At 43.6% G+C, this 21,762-nt stretch overlaps 1 protein-coding gene across 7 annotated transcripts in view; it reads right to left on the reverse strand.

The window, feature by feature from the left end:
* LOC310829504 (voltage-gated potassium channel KCNC1-like) overlaps window positions 1–21,762 on the reverse strand; it is a 64,286-nt gene that overhangs the window by 13,937 nt on the left and 28,587 nt on the right. The window contains exons 4-7 of one of the 7 annotated variants that reach the window (XR_014557293.1): window positions 16,752–16,946; window positions 7,428–7,548; window positions 3,873–3,915; window positions 2,255–2,313 (exon numbers count right to left, since the gene is read on the reverse strand). Coding sequence is in view for 4 of the 7 variants with exons in the window: in XM_083708061.1 (XP_083564187.1) it covers window positions 7,451–7,548; window positions 16,752–16,946 (293 nt within the window). In the remaining 3 variants the exon portion in view is untranslated. Of the gene's footprint in view, window positions 1–1,086; window positions 1,106–2,254; window positions 2,314–3,872; window positions 3,916–7,427; window positions 7,549–16,751; window positions 16,947–21,762 lie in introns of those variants that run through there. The other 6 variants (XR_014557295.1, XR_014557294.1, XM_083708064.1 and 3 more) reach the window with 6 other exon arrangements.

Consider the following 21,762-nt stretch of genomic DNA (forward strand, 5'->3'; position numbering starts at 1 on the left):
CTTAGTTGATTAAATCTGAATGAATTTGTGTTCGACCCAAATCATAATTTTGATGAAAAAGCCATACTTGTCTTTAGTTGGTTAACCTACCTGATTAATCAATTAAATGTTGCAGCCGTAATAATTAGGGCTGCTGTCAAGGGTTGCCACTGTTGACCCTCAGAGCCTCCTAGCCTGATTGCTCCTCCTCTCTGCTGTTGATGCAGCCTGTTCATCTTCCTTATATGGGTGAGGAGAACCTCTACATGCCTCTGCAGTAACCTCTGCATGTTTTGCCTTTTCCCTCTGGAAAGTGCTGTGAATTGGGCACAGAGGGAGAGGCCAGGAAATGGGCAGTGGGAACAGTGGCAAGCAGAACAAAGCGGGCCTGTTTGGCTGATGGGAGCACTGAGAATGTCTTTCCCAAGGGACTGCCCCCCCCCCCCAAAAAAGCCTCCTGAAATTATCATTGCCAATAATAATACTGGCTTGGCTTACATGATTGCCATTTAAAGATTGTGGTGGGTTTTTCATAAACATAATTAGAAAAAGTAGCAAATAGACTTTCATATAAGCTGATCTTGTACTGTGGGGAACTGACTATATGCTTTTCATTCTCTGGAGAATCCTAGCCTGGCTTCCTGCTGCTCCACCCTATATCCTTTCCTACATCTCTCCTCTGTTTCCCTAGGAAGCAGAAATCCTCACTGCCCCCCATTACATGCTCACAGAGAGGTTCCCCAGAAAGCTAGGCATGCAACACAAGCAAAAACATGTACACCGTGCTTGCATTCCTCTTAAAACAGGCCAGGGGGACGAGATGCATGGGAATTGAGCCTGTTTTGAACTGTAACATAGTTGCTTAGCATATTATGTGTGGAAAGGGGACAGGTAAGTGCCCTCGTGGCATCCTACATGGCACCTAGGGGCAGAAGGTGATCACTACATGTGGTGTGTTCAGTCACAGCAGCGTCCAAGGAAAGGGACTGCAGTTTACAGTGCAGACAACACACAGTTGGAGCCTCTCTAAGAAAAGCTTATATACACAAAAACAAATAAAGATATAAATAGATACTTACATGTCACTGATCTGCCATCGGAGTACATAATAAAGGACACCTCGGAGCTGAATAACATGTAATCACATATGTATGCATGGGTTTGGAGGTCACAACAGACTGCGTTATGTTGGTAGCATGAACTATGTATAAAATGTATGTGTTGGAACAACATGGTACTGGGTACGATGCAGACTGTGAACTAGAGCAGATATGTGTACGGATATTAATAGTATGCATTTAATCAGAATGTCTGATGGAGCAGTATGCAAAAATGACATCAACAGAGGTTGCATATTCTGCCCGTGGCCAAGCATGTATCACAGTGCAGCCTTCCCCAATCTGGTGCCTTCCAGATGCTGCTGGCCTACAACTCCCAATAGCCTCAGCCAGCATGGCCAGTGGTGAAGCATGATGGGAACTGTAGTCCAACAGCATTTAGAATGCACTGGGCTGTGGAAGCCTGCCGTGTGGACCTCCTTATCAGAATGCACGAAGTATGTGTTGCTAGTGTGTTAACACATGAACCACAAATGCAAGCATGTGCTGTGCTGGACCAATACGTAGCACAGTTATAAACAGTGTGTATGCATATTTATGAATACGGTGAATCTTCATGTACCATGTTTACAGAACACTACCTGTGACCCTGCGTGTCTGTGGCATGTCAATATATGTGCTGTGCATTTCTGCAGCACACTGTGTGTTGGAGTAGGATGTCTTAGAAACTATGCTGCATAACATGCACATGGAAAACATGCCACCACGTACACCTGTGGCAAACTACATGCCATGTAATGTGTTATGTTATGCATGCAGATAAGCAGTGTCTATACAGCATGCTCTGTTTACCAGACTATCATGTTACTGGATATTTAAAGTATGCAATACAGAGATGCCAGCCTTCTCTTCAGGGTATCACATTAAACCTATTGCAAAGCAAGGCCCAGTTTCTCTGCCCATGAAAGCCTTACAGTGAGGCTTACCTGCATGTGGAAGAGCTGCTCCACCATGGAGACAGCTGCATCTCAAAACCACTACACAAAGGATCCCTGCATGAACAAGTGCTCCCAACTCAGCTCTGATCAGGGTGGAGAAAAAGGACCTTATTGCACAGTGTGTGATGCCCTGAGGATTCCCATCTGCCAGGCAGCCCACCCCAGGAGCAGAAGCGACAACACGCTGAGATTGGATTGAAAGCATTGAGCAGGGCTGACCTGCCTCCGGGGGGGCGCTGGAGTTCACATGCCCAGCCAGTCTCAGGCGGTAATCAGAGCTGGAGACAGAGAAAGACACGGAGATCTGATCACACCGCGCTGAAAATGCTAAGCAGGACAGGTTGTGCAAGCGGCAAAGAGCAATGTTCACTTCCTTTGTGTGCATGAGAAAGGGGGTTAATTTTGCAAGGAACTGATGCACGCTTACTGATGCACACAATGGGAATGAGGAGGGGGAGAAAAACGGCACGTGCAAAAGTGCACATTCCTCATGCTGCCAGGTGCACTTTTCAATGGCACAGGCAGCACTTGCATGAGAGTCAAATTTGCACATTCTGAGGATTGCTTCACAGATGTTTCCTACATAGAAGTCACTTCTGTGAAACAAAACTTCAGAGACACGGAGCTTATCTCTTCTATTTGCACATGCAAGTCTTCATAACCATTGTGCAACCCAGCAGCAAGTTGCACATTTAGCCCATTTTGCAAGAGCAGAAAAAGCTTCACCTGCAAACAGGTACAAATGCAGATGTGCAAACACTTTGATTGTGTTTGTCACATTTCCTTTCATTTGCTTATCCAGGTTTTGCATGTGCAGATGGAGAGCAGAGCTTCCCTGGCATGCAGCACTTTTTGAACATGTTCACCAGCTGCCCAGTTTCACACTTACCTCTTCTTCACACACACACACACACACACACACACACACACACAATTTGATTTTACAACCACAACAAAGGTGCACCTTTATCTCCGTCACACTTTTAAATAGGATTTTGCACATAGGTCTCAATTCCATATGCATGGCAATCTGCACCAGGAAACAGGATAGTGGAGATTGTCTACAGATGGGGAGATGAGTGCAGCCACAGGATCTGCAATAATGGCTTTTTGGTACCAGCCCCGTTGGACAGCAGTTTAGGAAGGGCCAAGGTGCTGGAGATGGGGGAGTGTGTAGCTAATCCTAGGAAACCTCAAGGGCAGGCAGAATTAGTCATTCACCTTGTCATCTGGGGTGAGTTAAGAACTGCATCCAAGCAACCATGCATACAACCTTCACCTAAATTGATGCTTTTGTTTCTTTAACACCACAGATGGATAAGAAAAGGAGATTAGACAGGCAAACAACTAGGGTTGCCATATTTCAAACAGTGAAAATCCAGTTGTTGTGCTTTATTTATTTATTTTTATTTCTGAATAATTTTCTTTTGGCAAATTCACAAAAGAAAGGATTTTTAAAGGAAATTTTTTAAAGGAAAATTACCAAAAAACAACATTGTGCCAACATAGGTTGCCATATGTCTGGATTTTCCCGGACTTTTTTTTTTTTTTAGCAGATTATGCCCAGACACTGCTTCCAACTGCAGCATTCCGGATATGTCTGGGAAATTCTGGACGTATGGAGACCCTAGAATGGTCTTTTTCACAAGTCTGGTGTAAGAAGGCATTCTTTCTGATGCTCTCCTCCACTTTCCCACCCCACCCCCATGCATTGGACGCTGGGGTGAGGCTGCAAGAGGTGTCAGCCTCACCCAAACGGCTCCCTGTGGAAAATGGAAAATATTCCCCATGGGTGCAAAAAACAAGCAGGCTAAAGTGTGTGGAGCGAGTTACGTACCTGGCTCACGCGGTCGGGGCGTTACGAGAATACAGGGTGGACCCTACAAGACGTATGAAATGGGGCATTAATTGGAATCAAATATTGGTGCAGCCCATCTTTGGGGAGAACACGAGGGGAGCCCAGCATCTTAATAGGTCCTTGTGCAGTTCAAATATACTTATCCTTTGTGCTAACCTATCCCTATTTCCTTTTATGCTTCTAGCCTTACACCAAATCAAGCCCACACTCCCAAGTGCACTTCATTCCCCCCATCCCCCTTCCTCACCATCCCTGCTGACTCCTCCAGCAACACCTCAGTTTCATCTTCTGAGCATGATTCTTTACTCTGTGTGTGTGTGTGCTGTGGAGTACAGCTCCTGCACTCATCCCCACCCTGTTGTGTCTCTATGGGCATCCTCAAATCCAGAGCTATGGGGCCCCCCAATCGTGTTCCCTTCTGTGGACAGGCGCAATATTTGCCCTGAAAATGAAAACAGATAATATGAAATAAGCCACAAGCACATGGGATACCGGGGTGGGTGGGTTGTAAAGACACCTGAGTGCCTAGAGTTATGAAAGGTGGGGGAAAGGGTAGAAATATAGAGCTCCCCCCTCAAAGCAAACAGAATTCAGAGCTGTTTCATGATGGACCTGGTTTAGGGACCTCATCCCTACCTGAAACTTAAGCTGCAGTCTTAGCTGCACACTTATACAGAATGTTCCCATTGAGTGGTGGGACTAAGAACACATAACGGCATATACTCGCATTCATATTTTCTTGCCTTGCCTCTCCCCTTTGTCCCTCTCACTGTCAAAATTGAGATTGTAAGCTCCTTGGGGTAGGGGCTCTTCATTTTTTGTTTTACTTTGTTAAGCTTGAGTTGTGATTTTAAAAATAATAGACCTGGCTTGCCAGTAGTACATGTGAAAAGGATCTAGGGGTCTAGATGACTCTTGGAGTCCCTTCCAACTCTACAAGACTATGACAGGGTCTGCCAACCTATCAGCATTTCATTGTAATGTACTGTTCATTAATTGTCTAGGATGACTGGTCAATGGCTGGCTGATCAACAGACGCTACTAGTCAGGAGAAGGCCACTAGATAGGAGAGGAATCTCTCTGGTCCTTTGAACAAGGTCACTTCTACACTACTTGTTTAATGAGCATTTATTCTGATTTGTTTGTTGAGAGATTAGACTCTATCAGCACATTCCCCCTGATTTGTTTGTGGGGAGAATAGATAGTGCTGAGTCAAGCAAGTGATATCCCTAAGTTTCCAGTGTAATTTTCTGTCACTTTCCGTTTTTGGGGGTGGGCGGGGTGGGGCAACAGGTTTGTTGTGCAAGACTTCCCAAGCAACTATAATTGCACAGCCTGAATTTGCCACTATGTGACTGAATCCTACCCCAAAATGGTGACAGTCTGGAAGCGCCCTGAGATACCTATCAGAACATGGAGAAAGTAATGCTTTTTCTGGTGAACAGTGGGACTGCCGTGTGTGTGTGTGTGTGTGTGTGTGTGTGTGAGAGAGAGAGAGAGAGAGAGAGAGAGAGAGAGAGAGAACAGAGTGAGCGACCACAAAGTAGCAGTCCAGAAGGCTCAGAGCAAAGGGTTTCTATGTGGAGTTCGTTGAAATGAGTGATGGAGCCTGGGGGTTGCCCAAGATGCTCTCTCCCTGTAGCAGTGCCTGCTCGTTTCCACTTATATTCTGCTGGTATATTTGTCAAACAAATATTACCAAGGCACTCTTAGTGAATCTCTACCAGTGCTTTCCTATCCAAAGGAAATTAAGCCCACTGGTGCTGCCTCCAGAATTTCTCACTGTTCAGTGAAGGGGGTGTTTTTTGTGCAACTGTATGCTAAATGCATTTCACACATATGCAGGGCCTCTGGGGGACTGTGTGCAGTGTCTGTTCAAGGACAGGTTTCAGTTCATTCCAATCACCATGTCATTTTGGATTTTGAGAAAGGCAGGACTAAACAGCTTTGCACAAATCACACAGGCAGAGCCCTTCCTCCCTCCATGGAAATTTGAAGTAATACGGGTTTATAAATTGATGCATGAGGTGGAGAAAGTGGTTCAAGAGAAGTGGGGCTGGATCCAGGTTTATGGGGCTGCCTGAGCAGGCTCTTCTTAATGCCCTCTAGTGCCTACCCTCACTTGAGAGTCCTGCATTGCAGGGGCTGGACTAGATGACCCTCAGGGTCCCTTCCAACTCTACAGTTCTATGATTCTGTGATTTGTGCATGCATGTGAACATGTTTGCCTGATGACAGTGACTCGTTATGTTACCAACAGGTAAGCCCAAGAGCAGGCATAGGCAAACTCCAGCCCTCCAAATGTTTGGGACTACAATTCCCATCATCCCTAACTAACAGAACCACTGGTCAGGGATTATGAGAATTGTAGTCCCAAACATCTGGAGGGCCAGAGTTTGCCTATGCCTGCCCAAAAGTGTAACACCCCTGCAAGCAAGTGCCAGAGAGAGGCGGGTGGGTGGTCCCCCTCCTCTCCATGGTGTTCACCAGCATGTGCACTTATAAGGCAACAAGAGCTAAAGGGGCATCCCCCTCGTATTGCACTCCTGCTGTCAGATATGCCAATCAGCAAGTGAGCATGGTATGCGAGGCTAGTGCCACTGCCAGGAGCCAAAGTGAAGGGGGGTGCTGGGGGCAGAACCATCCAGTTGCCTCCGCCCTATGCCAGGTACCAAAGTCAGACCATGTGAGAAGTTTCTCTCCTAATATTGGAGTTTGGAAATTGTTCAGTGATTCAGGACCAGGACAGACAAAAGAGGATCAGCAGCTTAGAAATCGTTGACTAGAATTCTGATCCGTTTTTGATGGTGTTGAATGACCACCTGGAACTCCTTCAGAAAGAAGAGTTGAATGGCAGCAGTAGCACAAGAAAAAGAAGGAGAAGGGAAGATCTAACAGGGCTTCCCTTAAACCCTACAGGTAGCATTGGTGGAATTGCCCCAGAGACTCAGCGTTATGTGTAGTCTGCAGTAAAAATGGAGAGCAGCATTCTGTGCCAAGATAACTTCAATGCAGCAACACTAACTGGGGGTGGATTGAAACCTGCAACCTATATAAATGTGCAAATTTATTTAATTTATGCATGCTTTTAGGGGCCTTATTTTGACATTACTATGCCCACCACACCAGGGAGAACCAATAAAGCCCAGTCCTCTTCCTCCAGGGAGATCCTGAGGATTCAGCTAGATGCTACGTAGGTTAGTAGTGATCCAGCAGGTTCTAGTATGACCTCATTCTCCTGCATTCTCCAATGAACCCCAAAATGGTTGCATCTTTTCTTTCTTGGCATTTTTTCATTTTTGCTTTCCTCTCCATGCAACTATGGGTGGAACATTTTGGTTCCTCACTTCAACTGCTTTATTCTTCATCTGAGTCCTACTAGAAATGCAGCTGGTAACTCTAGGTGCTGGAGGAGGGGAGCTGCAAAGTGGTCAATGGTGGCGAGTTTTGCAGGGAAGGCAAGCGACAAGTAGGACTACATTGCAAGAGTGAGTAATGGGGTGGGGAGTGGGGTGATGTGGGGAGCCTACTCACCAATTCCCTGCATTCCAGGCATCCTACTCATGCTTCCAGGGGGCCGCGTTGGCATTGTAGTCATGCAGGTACCAGGAGGTGGCAGAGGAGTCTGATGCTGGCTGCGGCAGGCGGCGGGCGCCTATGGGGCCCGGGTTTGGTGGGCAGTGGGGTAGAGGGGGAAGGATAGGGGGTAGGAGCAATGGATGGAAATGAAAAGGGGGTAGGAGAAACAGACAGAGGATGTGTGAGGAGGAGGCACTGAAGATGGGCATGTGATGAAGTAGAGGAAGGCACAGCTGTGAAACACCCCTCTCCCACCCCTCACCCCTCTCTTGCCCATCTCCCAACCTGAGCTCAGGACTCCTGGTGCCCAGACTCACCTGTATACATTGGGTTTCCCTCCCTCAGGAGTCCTGCTTTTTTAGCTTTTAGCTTCTAACCACTAAGAGGTAAATCTGCATGATGTCATGGTTAGGACGCTTGCCGTAGATGAGAGAGACCTGGGTTCAAATCCCCACTTAACCACGAAATTCACTAGGCGGCACTATCTCTGTGCCTAACCTAACTGTGTGGTTTATGAGGATAAAAGTGGTGGGGAATAATTCTCTGTGCAGGCTTCAGAGAGGAAGTGGAGGGCCATTAGTATGTCATGTTTAATGACAGAGCAGGCTTCTGCCTCAATCATTCTAAGCTGTTTTTAAACTACAGCTATAATTTTCATTGCTTTATTATTACTTAATTATGACTGGATAGTGCTGTTGTTTAATAAATGTGGCATTATTATTATTATTATTATTATTATTATTAACTAACAAGGCTGCTTGCATATTTTATTTATTGTTACTTGGCTTGTAATTAATTTCTTGTTAAAACAGGCAGGTGATCTCCTGCTACGCTTATCCTGATTTGGGACAGTAGACTCCAGCAGTGCTTATCTCTGTCACGTCATTTTCACTGCTGCTTGCTGGCTTGCTTTATTCCCAATCTATCTGAACGAGCAACAAAATTATTTAGCAATGTCCTCAGTAAGGTACTATTGTTGGGACTTGGCATGGGGGAAGCCTCAAATCCCAGTTCAAAAATGAGTTCACCTTGAGTCAGTGATTATTAGTCAGCACAGCCCTACTTTGTGATGATGATGGTGGTGATGAAGAAAATAAGGGTGGCTTGTCTGCTGCCTTGACCACCTTAGAGGAAAGGTGGAATATAATAAAAGTGAGTAACATACAGCATCTTGTAGATGTTTTTGTTTGGAGGCAATCTAGAAATAATGGTTAAATAAGAAGAGAAAAGCTGTGCTTTTAACAGGAGATCCTAGCAACTGAACCTGGGGCTATGTGTGCAAATTGTGAGCTCTACCACTTAGCTGTAGCACCTTCCCTACAATGGCCAAAGCATTGGTCAGGAATCAAACAGGCCTCCCTTGTGACACATCAAGACCATGGGGTGTAGGAAATGGGGGCAGACCGCCCTGGGTGCCCTCACTGAGGGGGGTAACATTCAGCATGGCACCCACGGGTAAGGGGAGGAGCTGCGCCGCTTTGCCGGTGCCATTCCCCCTCATTTTGACAGCTTGGGGGAGGCTTGGGAGTCGCGGGCGGGCAGCGTGCTAAATGTCCGCCATGGGCGGCTCACTCTGGGCACCCGGGAGGGCACCCTCCATGCAACACAACCCTCGGGAGCTCGCCCGCCCTGGGCAGCGCGGGCATATGCTCCACTGCTGCACTGACCCAGAAAATAATGGTGTGCAGCACTGAGGAAACAGCAGCACACGAGCTTAAAACAAAATAAAACCCTATGATTCTGTGACTCACTCCCATCAGCCCCATCCTGTCTTGCCTAAGAAATTTTCTGTGGTGCAGATGGTATTCAGCAGTCTCCTCATGCTGGCCAGGCTACCAATGTCCTAAATTTTCCACCAGCTGGGAACACAGCTCTCTCTCTCTTCCCCTACCCTCCCATGAAGGAACATCCATTATATTCTGAGCTACAGGGAATATGATAGGCGACTATTGCAAGGCACAGGATGGACTACACCACCCCATTGGAAACATGATTACTATGCTGAACAGAAGACCCACTCCCTCGTTTACTTAGCATAATGTTTAACCCAGAAGTCCTCGGCTTGATCTCTCTCCCTGTCCATATCAAGTTTTAATTTTATTTTATTGTGTGTGTGCGCATGCGCATGCTCAGCCTTGGTGCTATGCAATAAGAAAATTTCCATTTGCAGACCTCTGGATTAACAATGATGCACAAAGCAGTGGCCTATTTCCCCTGTTAATTTGCATACATTTGGATTAGGATGCAAAGAGCACTTAATCTCTAAGAGGTATGAGGGCACAAAACACCCCCTACTATCTGCCCTAAAAATTCTGCTCCCCAATATTAAATCTGGCATAACACTGTGCAGCTATTCAGTGGAACTGATGCTCTGCACATGCTCAGACATTCTATTTATCTTACTGTAATGTATTCCGGGAATGAGCCCTGCTACTGAAACCAGATTCTGTAGCTGTGTGCCTTGACTAAAACCTCACCTCCAACATTTTGTTACAGTTTGCGCGCATTGAGATTTATTAATGTCCATAAGTAAATCAGCAGTGGTCATGCCCTGAGTATTATATTTGATTTAAAAGCATACGTCAGTGAATATTCACATACTTAGGTCTTAATAAGTGTATGCAAATGAACAGTACATTGAGTATTTTTAAAAACGTGTTTGTAGATTAAAATCCCAGATGAACAGCTGGTCTAATCTCTTAACTGCAAACATACGAAAGATGCTGTAAGCACTCTAGAAGGGTACTCTCCATTTGCATGGGGGCAACAGATTGGCTTAACAGCCCCAGCTGATGTCCAGTTTGAACTGATTGGGTGCCAAGCATTTCACAGATGAAAACAGGAACATGCTTGTCATGCTCCTCATTCAAAAGAGCCCTCCACTGCATGTTAATGAAGACTCTACTCTGTCCATTGCATGCTTCATTTCTTTAGTCTGCAATAGCTTGACCTTCACAAGGCGGTTGTTATTTTGATTAAAGATATATTTGAAACCACAAAACTGTCTGAAGAAGTGTGCATGCACATGAAAGCTCATACCAAGAACTAACTTAGTTGGTCTTTAAGGTGCTACTGGAAGGAATTTTTTTTGTTTTGACTATGGCAGACCAACACGGCTACCTATCTGTAACTAGTAATGGATCACAACCCAAAGTATACCTCAGCACCTGCAGTGAGTGATATGGTAGGTTGTGCACTGCACACAAGGCAAAAATAGGGACACTGATTTACCAAGGCCAGTTAACCCAAAATAGGGGCTGTCCGTCATAAACAGAAGCAGTTGGAGCATACGGAGTTCTTGGATATCCCCCAGAACCATCTGCGACACAGAGAGGTTCTGTGGCCAATGCACAGGAACTTCTAGGGAGAAACAGGTGACATGGAAAGGGCTACTTCAGGGCAAGACATCGGAAAACTACCAGCCTGCTGATGAAAAAGGCTATCGACACAGTAAACTAGTTGTGCTCCAATTCTAACTCCACTTTCTTGGAAGTAAGCCCAAGTCCTCAACAGGACTTAATTCTGAGTGGATGTGGTTAGGATTGTGCTGTTAGGCTCTAGGGTGCCATAGCACGCTTTATACTTCAGCTAGTAAGCAAGAACATCAGAGCAATGGTTTCCCTTCCTTTTTTAATTTACATACACTGGGATTAATTAGCAATTGCTTATGAACAATAGGCTTTCTCCCCTCTGGCCCTTTGCTTCTCTCTCTTATCCAGCAATCCAAAACCCATATAACTCCAAAAGGAGCCTCATATAAGTGAACAGGTGATCTCTCTCCACAGTGCCTGGTTAATGGATTGCAGCCTTAAGTCTGCTTTTCATGCATCGTGTTTATCCTGAGGCTGTGATGTGATAAATTACCAAGTGGTATTTCAATAACACCATCGCTTTATTCATGCTTGTCCAGACATCTTTTTAATCTGGTGGTAAGATTGCTGTGGCTCTTTGCCAAGGACATTTCCGCCCACACATGTGCTCCTAGGTGATATCCCAGAATGCACTCTGGCATATCTGGGACCACTGAGACTGGCTTAAGTGTGCCAAGCGTGGGGAGGGGACAACATTGTCTGCTTCTCCATGTTTGCTTGGAGGACCAAGAAAGGAAAATGGGGTCAAATACAGTGAACAGAGGTAGATATTTTCTTTAGTGCACACACATGGCTAGGTAGACCTTTACCCAATTAAAACAAAAATTGTCCACTATGACACCCTGAATTCCACCTATGGTAATCAGGTGCAAATATTTGTTGATCAAAAGCACTGTTCTATTAAGCATCAGATTTTAATTTTTTAGAAATTAGCTTTAATGTAAATCTAGAGAGAGACTGCCAAAAGTAAGCACCATTTTAGCATTTGCATTCCCTCCTTTATGAGAAAGAGGAAGTGCCTTTTCCAAGGTGATACCTTCTGTGACAAGTATGCCTCTGTTGGTTTTCCTACATGTAAATATTTGATTGATGGATTAATGAACTAAAACTCCTATGAATAATAACAAAGATTTATTTTAATCAGATGGCAGATATTAAAAAAAAAAATTCCGCCAGGGACAGTTTCCCTTGCAAGAATACAAGCAGCTAATTCTGCTAAAACTCCCTCTGTTACACATTTTGGTAGAACAAAAGGAGTGTTTTCTTTTTTACTCACTATTACAGTAGCCAATCGGGATCAAAATATGATTATGCACTTCACTGTCAACTCCACCAATTAATACTAGTTCCCATATTAATCAACTAAGCATTTAGTTGATTAACTGAGTAAAGCCTGAGGCTCTAATTAAGACCTGAAAAAAATCAGAAGAACAAAGTTTTGGGGTACGTTTGTTTGTTTAGCTGATTGAAGCCTAACACTGACTATGAGAGGACAAAAGACTCAATAGAGGTTGGGAATTACAATTTGCTACCTTGTTAAATACAAAATACATTTGGCTGAACAGCGCACTTGGGTTCTTGCATTGTAATTGTGAGTACAGTAAACATAACCTTTACTGATGGATTGTGTTTGAAGTGCCGAAGTATTTTGTTATAAATTCCAGAGGGGTAGCTATATTATCTCTTGAAGCAAAAACAATTTAAGAGTCTTGTAGTCCCTTAAATTCCAACAAATTTATTATGGCATAAGCTATCATGGACTCGAGCTCAGTGACATTTGTTAGTCTTTAAGATGTCACAAGACTCCTTGAAAATATTTTTTGAGTAGGCTACTCCTGAACTTCAGGAATAACTTTCTCTCAGTCTCTCATGACCCTATTCCTCAGTAATCTTACATTAGTAACTAGAATTGAGTATCAGCGGAGGTGAGGTGGGTGTAGAAGGACCCCTCTGGCCCATTAACAGAAATTTTATAAACAGAAAACAGCAGGTGAAGCTTTTTTTGGCAAACAGTGATGCATGATCAATTGCTAATGGTTGCAGAACAAACAGCAGTTAAAGAGGCACCTATGCAGGTTTGGCTGAAAAACGGACAACACTAACCAGCATTCATTGAACTAAGTGAGACTTGCTTCTAGGTAGATATGCATTGAATTGCAAGGATATCAGGGATGGATTCAAAATATGCCCTGCTACCCATTTCAGATAAATGGAGGGAACTATAGGCAGATCAGTCACATTAGCAATGAATTTCTTCCTAAGCACTACAATGTTTAATCAATAAACAGTTACATTAATCATTTAATAAAAATCTCTGCTTGGTTTAAAAAGGTGCTTTGATTAATCAGATAGCAGATCCCACCCCCCAAAAAAGGTATTAGTTTTAATGCAGGCATCCTTAACAACTGCATATTGCAAACACACTTGAAAGAGGCATTTCCACTTTTATTGCACATAGTCGCATAGTATGCATGTGAAAATCTCTCTTCTAAAATACCTGCTGTGATACAAACGTATCTGATGTATATAAAAAAATCCCCTTCAGAGGTACTGCTTTACCTATTTTCAAATTTGTGCAAATCTAAATTTATTAATTGGCTAAAACTCATATAGTTAATCATCAGAGTTTCTTTTAATCTTGGTGACAGTCCTGGTATTTTCACCAATAAGCGTTGGGGGACCAGGTGAAACTCAGAGTTCATCCAGACTTCCTTTTGTGTCACGTTTCTAGGCACAGGTCTGTGCTTTAAATCTCCATGTCTGAGTGCTTTTTTTTTGGTCCCAGCACTTTCCCTGCGAAAACCCACTCTTTACCACTGAAAACTGTCCTGTGGAAAACCTGAGTTGCTGTTTGTTCTGGTTCAGCATTAAGGAGCAGGTTTTCCTGAGGAAAGTGGTGGTGGTGGGGGGGGGAAGCTCTCAGACAGGGAAAGTGCAGATCCATGCCCAAGAAGACACAGGGCAAAAAGTAAGTGTGGATCAGCCCTTAGACTTGTTTTGCTAGTCAGGAAAGCTGGGAGACTCTGCCCTTTGCTGGAAACTGACTGTTGCATCAATTTATATGAGCCATGTGACTTGTAAGACAAGAAGAACTCTGTTGTGCACCTGTGGTCCCTTTGCTTCCTTTTCCTGACACTGACTGCCCAAGACTGAAACCGCAAATTGATTAACTGGTTAAGTAATTAAAAACCTTTTTAGTTGACTAAAAAGACACTGCCAGTTAGTAAGACAACTGTTTTCTTAAAATAATAATAATTTGAAATGGTGCACAACCAACACCATTTGAGAAAAACCATTCGCCAGTGCCTGCTGTAACATATACACGCACCACCAAAACCGAAAGGAAGTACACTTCCTTTCTTCAAAGCTATTGTTTTAGTCATCATATGCCAAGCTGACTTATTAAAACTCAGTTGGTTGATAGACTACAATCTCTTCAACTAAGCGATAACCTTAATTCTGCTTGATGAAGAATTCTGTGCAATTCAAAGGTCTGCATGTTGTTATGCCAAATGAAGTTTTCCCAATAAAATGTCATACCTATACCAAAACCTATTTTATGTCTCAAAAGCTGTGGACCAGAAAGATAATTGTCAAGATTTGGACCTAATGACAAGTGGCAAGCCGACAAGTCGCTGCTCCCTTGAGCTCTCTGTAGTTGCTCCTTGCCTGCTTCTTGCCGATTCTCCCTGCTGTGTAACACCTCGAACATCTGTCGTGTTCTCTCCCTCGGTGGAAGTAAATACCTCGTCAGCTTTCATTTGCTGCCTCCTCCTGTTCCCCTGCTGTGACAGGCACAACCTTGTCCCTGTTCGAGAGGCTGCCTGCTGCTAAGATCAGCTTCTGACAGATGCTAGACCAGCAGTTATAAAACACTCAACACACGATGCTGCTGATTCCTCTCCAGAGGGGCAATGTTCTCCCATACCTTTCCACAGTGAGATGGGCAAAACTAAGATTGGCTCTCGCCTAATTTAGGATGGAGGACTGCAAATGGAAGAGGTCTCATAAGAACTATTAGTAGGTTTTCCAGCAGTACTGAAATCAGATTGATCAGTGACAGCAGTCCAGTGTTTAAATTGTAAATTCTAAATTGTAATGATGCCTTTCAATGTTAATAGCTAACTGCCCTGCCCTAACTAGCTTTTCTGTCTATGCAGATGACTGAAATGTGGTTTTAAAGGTTGTTATTTTTTTTAAAAAAGGGGAATCCTAATATGTATAAATGACCATGAGAACCTATTAAACTGATTAATTTGTAACAAATATATTGGTAGTACCACTTTTCAGAAATCTGAAATTGATCTCCTTTTAGCCTCCTTTTTGTAAAAAAAATACAAGTTCATAAGCCTCTGTTGGGTTGAAATAAACGACAGATGGAAGAAAAGTGCAGAAGGACAAATTCTCAAAGCCTAATAGGGGCAGGTCCAGAGACTTTCAACAGACAAGGGAAGAAATCTTATCCACATCCTATCCATGTTCCTCATCCCTGTATCCTGTACCGACTCCGCCTTGCATTGGCTTCCTTATCCAATTATAGCCAACTTTCACAATATTCAAAATTATAAATGATCCTATTTAAAGTACATAATTTGTGTTTTTTCAGCAGAGAGACTGAAATTCTAGGTTGAGTTCTATAGGGACATAAACATTTCCTATCGAGCTCTAAATGCATAGTTTCGTATTCTGAAGCTGGTGCCCCAACAAATCTCTCTTTAGCTTCACCTGAGTCCTGAAATAGTTTGGGGATTTGTCATGAGAACACTTTAAGAGAAATTGAGGAGCAGTGGTAGAAGCACTAACTACATTGGTGGCAATTTCTCATGAAACTACAATTGCCCAGAATTGTCAAACCACATTTTGAACTTCGAGAGTTTGCACAGGTAGCTTTAAAACAAGAAATGGCCCCAAAATGAATGAATGGAAAACACACCCCAGCTTATTTATTTTTGACTCATTATTCACTTAGGTTTACATCCTACCTAAGGCTCACAGCAAACAGAATCTTTCTTGACTGCGTTCCTGAGAGGTAGCTTATTATTACTATTCCCGTTTTATAGATGGGGAGTGGAGTTTATGGGGTCCATGTTTAAGTAAGGATTTAAAACCAGGTCAGTTGGGTTAAAGTCTGTTTTTTTTCCTATTCAAAGGACAACAACAGCAGGGCAAGGGTGGGTAGGAGGGAGAATACTGGTAGGATTTTCATTACAACTAGTCACTGAAAATAAGGTAGTCTACTCTTTGCTGCTGTTGTTTCCTTCAAAATGGTAGCGTCAGGAATGTGAAGAGCACCTACAGTCACTGTGGGACAGAATGATACAAGTAAGGGAGAAAACATGGAAGGAGATGGGGGAGTGACACAAAGCAAGGGCTGACCAAAAAAGCATCTATTTGTTGAGTGGATGTGATAATGGAGCTGGGTGTGTGTGCAGGGAACATAACACAGGGCTGAGCTGGTAATCTTGGAGGTCATGAAAATCACAGGAAGCAACTGGGAACGCTGGAAGGGGAGGACCTACTTCTCCCTCCCCAATTTGAACCCAAATTGCTCAAGATCAATTGTGCTGGCGGGTTGCCAATTGAAAAGAAGCACTAGAGGGCGCTGTTCTTGGAACGATGGATGCTGTTGCTATGGTAGCAAAGATGGGCAAGTTGAGGCCTTCCAGTTGCTAGGGCATCATCTGCCTCATTTTAATTTCTCATGACCTTTTAACCCTCATGACAGGGTTATATTTAAACAAAGTACACATTAGCAGTTGCCTTTTTTTTACCTCAGAAATGTGACAATTTGAGGTTTTGCTATGACAAGGGTTATGGAGGTGGTGGGGAAGGGAGATGTTGTACTTGGACTACTTGTTTAGATTATCTTGCGAAAGAGGCAGGGCAAAAATTATGCACATGTATGTACCTTTTCGGATGTTCCCATCAGGTGACTGACCAAAGTCACCTGTGGAGAGGAGAAAGCAGGCTCGGTCACGGTTGTAGCGTTCCCGACCGCCAGGTGTGACGGGTGACTTCTCCTCAGGTGACAGAGCCTGGTCTATGGTGGGGCAGTCCTCATTAGCCAATGCTGCATTTGCTGCATCACCATTCTGCTTGGAATCTGTGAACGGATAAGGGAAAGGGGTGAGATTGGAAAAAAGAGAAGTGACGCAGAAGTAAGAAGAAACCTTAGACTCCTGGCTTTTCAATAGTACCATTGCACCTTCCTCAGAATTCCCAGCTCAAAAAACAGACAAAAAACAAAACAACCACCTAGCTACCTTTCCCATCCTGAGATACAACAAATATTTTTTGGGAGTGTAGGTGGGTGGAGCAAATTCTTAGGCAAACACAAATTTGCCTGTCTGTAATCAAATCAATATTCTTCTAGCAGGAATACTTTACACCATTTAATCTTAATGAATCCTGCTGTAAGTTTTTAAAGTATGTACTCTGCAAATCAGATGTACATTACTGAATTGAGCAAGTTGATGCTTTGCATAATTGCCTTAAAATATATAAATGATGATCAATGTCCAAAGTGTAGAAATAAAATTTCAAAAAATCTTGCTAGATTTAAACTCTTTTGAAAACTTCGGGTCAGCTAAACCTTTCTGAGAAAATGAACTTTGGACTTTCCTCCACTTGCTATTATTATATTTGGGCCACATTCAAGTTCAATTGATGTAAATTGATTACCTATTTCGCTACCCTTTTGAACTCACATTAAGATTTGCTGAAGCAAATGGGTAAAAAGAAGAAACTGTTGTCTCTGTTAACATGTGATTATGAGGATTCTTGTAATATGTGGAGTGTCGCTTGTGATAGGAATAGTGATTCACTCTTTAAGGGAAACTTGGGAGTTGTATTATGTGGAAGAACTAGGAACCTCTTACAAAACATTTCTCAGGTTCTGTGAAGAAAATCATAGATGAAATAAATGCGTAGTGCAGAAGTGTTCTGAAAGAAAGCAGCTACAAAATGGCATTATTTATTTTTAGCACAGTTCATTAATCAAACTGAAAACATAGTAAGTAGCTCATACACTTGTTGTGGCTACCAAGTAAAAATGTACAGATAAAGAACATTTGGGTTTGGAGGGGTTTTTTTTAGGTTTTCATTCCTAGAGCTACAATAGTCTGAAATAATATCCATTTTGTGATGGCCTTTTGATATGTGAATATCAAGAGCTGCTATCCCTTAATAAAAGCATCTTTGTTGTCCTCATTTAAGATAATGCTCCATATCAAGCCTCTCAGTTTTGATCAAACAACTTTCAGAAGGGAAGTTCTCCCCCTCTGATAATGACGCCTATCATTTGATCAGTAGAATTGGTGACGTTATTGTAGGTTAACATAGATAATTATATCTTATCTTGTGAGGCAATTATTCTAGAAAGGGGGACAGGGTTGCCCCTGCAGAGAACAGTTTTTCTGAGAGAAAAAGGCTTCATGAAATTGTGGAACAATATTGCAGACCGGAGGGAGCTTTACTGCATACAAAGTAAAGGACTGAAACACTCCCTTGCTGGCATAGTGCAGCCTTTAATTTCAAAAAAATGACATTAAAGACAAAATTTCAGAAAGGTCATGGGAAACTATTGAAGGTGATGTGTCTTTCACGCTAGTGGTGTCACAGGCAAACTTATCCATCAGGTTCCTATTACACTGCACAATCAAATTTCACACACTATAGATGGGAAAATTGCATGTTCCCAATATCACAATAATGGTGTTTGAGTGCTGGCAAAATCATGTGCTGAAACAAATAATGTTTTTGGTTTTTTTTAAAGATTTCTGGAAGAATCCTGTGCAACTAATAATCAACACTTGCATGTGTATTGAACACAGTTCATCCACCCCAAACCCAGTCATCTGATAAGCTCCTAAATTTAATCCCATTGCTTCTTAGCCTCTTTTCTAGCAAATGGGATGAACAACTATTCCTGCTCTTTCTGACATTTTTTAATACTTGTCAATTGTTGCATATACTCTTCTCCCCTCGAACTTTCCCCCTAGGTTAGTGAATTTCATATTGCTGCCCTCGGGGACTTTTTCCGCACTGATTTGTTGGCTGAGTAAACGTTGCACATCTCTGTGGAATCCCCGCATGTCGCAAAAGATTTCTAGGAACAGTTTGAAAACCACAGCTCTAGGTTAAACATACTCAGTTCCTTTAGCCTTTCCTGGCATGATTTGTCTTCTCGACCCTTTCGCGTCTTTCTAGCTCTCCTCAGAATCTGTTGTCAACATCCTTCTTTATTAAACTCTTGTGCCCAGAGCTAAACTAAGTACTCTAAATGTAGTCTAACTAGGCCAAAATGAAATAAGTAGCATTAAGTTTTCTTTTGTAAGCCACTTTGGGTATGACTGTCATAGACAGTGGGGTATAAATGCTGAAATAATATAATACAAATAAAAAGTGGCCAGTGCAATGAACAAAATTAGCAGCCTCTCCACATGGCTCAGCCACTTCCTGAACCTTCCCATCTTTTTTTTATATAAAAGATTTATGTACTCCCTTTTCCAAACTGAAGTATACTTCTCTTCTTTGCCTTAAAATAAATCAAATGGATTGCTTACTTCACAGAAAACCTATCCAAAGGATTGCCAGATTTTTTTTTTATTGGCTCTCCTCCTGTGCCTTTGAAAGCAGCCTGACAAACAGAACTGGGGCTGGTTGGACAATTTGGCACCCGAAGAGCACACTACCCTTCTTAAGGTCCACCACTGCCTCATGGTAGGGCTATTGTTTATACACAGAAAATACCTAAGAAGCTTTTCCTAGCCCAGAGATCAAAATCACCCCAGCAGATGCTGTGGAACCAGCCCATCTGTTCTTCCTGAACCCTTTGGTTGTTCTCCTATACTCTAAAATAGGTATGTGTGTGCCACATTACCTGTCATGCACCCACTAGGCTGCCCTCATCAGTGTTGAAGCAAGTTTCAGCTGCTGGCCCACTCAGCTTCCGAATATGCAATTTGGGTGGGACACCATCTTGCCTTTTGCCTCAGGTAGAAAAATGTATTTGACCAGCCCTGGGAAGGGTAGTGTTGTGGAAATATGACTGGTGGAACAGCAGGAGGGAAGACCCTTACCAGCGTGGTGTACGGAAGTGAGGGCATAAACCTAGTTGATGAAGTTGCGGGGAAGTTGTTGCCATGGGGACAGAAAGGCACTTACACTTGGATGTGAGGAACTGAGGTGGAAAATGTGAAGTTCCTACCAATGAGCAGAGATATAAAACAGTGCACCGGGTGATGAGGGGCGGGATGCAGTGAGACAGAGGCTGATGTGTCTCCCTGATAGCATTAGGAGATGTTCTAGCAACCACATCCCCCTGGGCCTCCCCCTTTTCTCCCTCTGCCATGTTCGATGCATAGCCAAGATCCTGTCCAATTAAGTGAATCCTTGCTCCTCCACTGCACTTGCTGCAAATGGCCTTTCTGGCCCAGGGCAACTGGAGCGCTTGGGAGAGGATGGCAGGAACTGGCCGCGAGCCCTGGGGGCCCTACAGAATGCAACCTTCCCCCACCTCCGCCTTGTTGCCTGTCTTTGAAGATTTGCTGGGTGAATGGCCACCAAAGAGCAGGAGAACTCGTGTGTGTGTGTGTGTGTCTATGCATGCACAGAAAGGGGTAGTGGTCAGCTGCTTTCACTGTGATATACTTTTCAGACTGTAGTCCAATTCTCACCTGTCTGCATTCCCATTCCTCAGCTGCACCCCTTATGAACTATCCCCGGTCAACTAGGCATCCTGCCTTTTCAAGCCTTCTTTGCTCAAAGGTATTAGCCTTCCCTATCATTTCCTGCCACAAGCACTTTCTGTCATTCTAAAAGATCTCATGAGGTCTTGCTCCTACATTCTTCATCCCCCCAACTGCTCTCTGAAAGAGCCCAGAAATCTTCATAGATGGACCCACTGATTCCTAGGGAACCCAGTCATCCTGGCTCTCAGCCTTTGCTGGGGATGTGCATGACTGTCTCCCTTGTGGGATTCCCTGCCAACAACTTGATTGTCCTTGCCAGCTCACAGGAGGACCCATCTGCTACTTGAGCCCCAGTGTATCTTGGGTATTTAGGATGCTCTTTCCACATGCAGAAATGCAGGCAAGAGTCACCTCCTTAACTCTGCAAGAGCAAGCAATGCCAGGGTATCTTCACAGATGCTCTACTCCACTCAAAGAGGAGAGGAAATAGGAGGGCAACATACGTATTGGCAAACGCCCTTCAGTCCTGATTCTCAGTGCCTTTTCCGACAAACAGCTAGTGGATCAATTTTATATGTAAATCAAAATGAAATGTTCCATTACTTCTAAATCATCTAAATCCTAGCATAGCTGCCAAGCTTGCCTCCTCCTCCTCTTCTCCACCCCCATCCCTCCGTAGAAGAAAAAATAATAATTCTTGATCAAATGTGGCTTAAGTTGCCAAAACAGGCCCTTCGATGTAGGCATATGAGTCATTTTGGAAGGAGAAAGTTAATCCACAGCCAGAGATGGGCTACCCTAGACATCCTTACCCTGAAAAACAGCTAGATCAGGTCTTTTCATGCAAAGGGAGAAGCAGCTTTTGCACCACAACAAAGAATCAGCAGCTAAAAACCCAAGGGAGGAAACTGGGATGAAGAAAGAGAGATTAAGGCCACTGGCTTTCAAACTTGCTGACCCCAGAGAACCCTGGCAGCAGCATCTGTTGGTGTGCTGCCAAACCCCTCTGCATTGCAAAGGATTCTGGGATGCATTCTAGGGGGGCATGCATGGTTTGTGAAGGATGCTGGTTACCCTCACAGGGATTTGGCATTGCTCCAGATGAACTGAGAATGCACTTTAGGATGCAGTTCCAGCTTCAGGATTCTGGGGGGAGTTTGCACAAGGCACCCTTAGTTGGTCCCCCTTAATCTGGAAGAGGTGATTTGAGAATGTTATTGTGTAGTC

This window comes from Podarcis gaigeae (assembly GCF_964106915.1).
Source record: "Podarcis gaigeae genome assembly, chromosome: 13".
NCBI lineage: Eukaryota > Metazoa > Chordata > Lepidosauria > Squamata > Lacertidae > Podarcis > Podarcis gaigeae.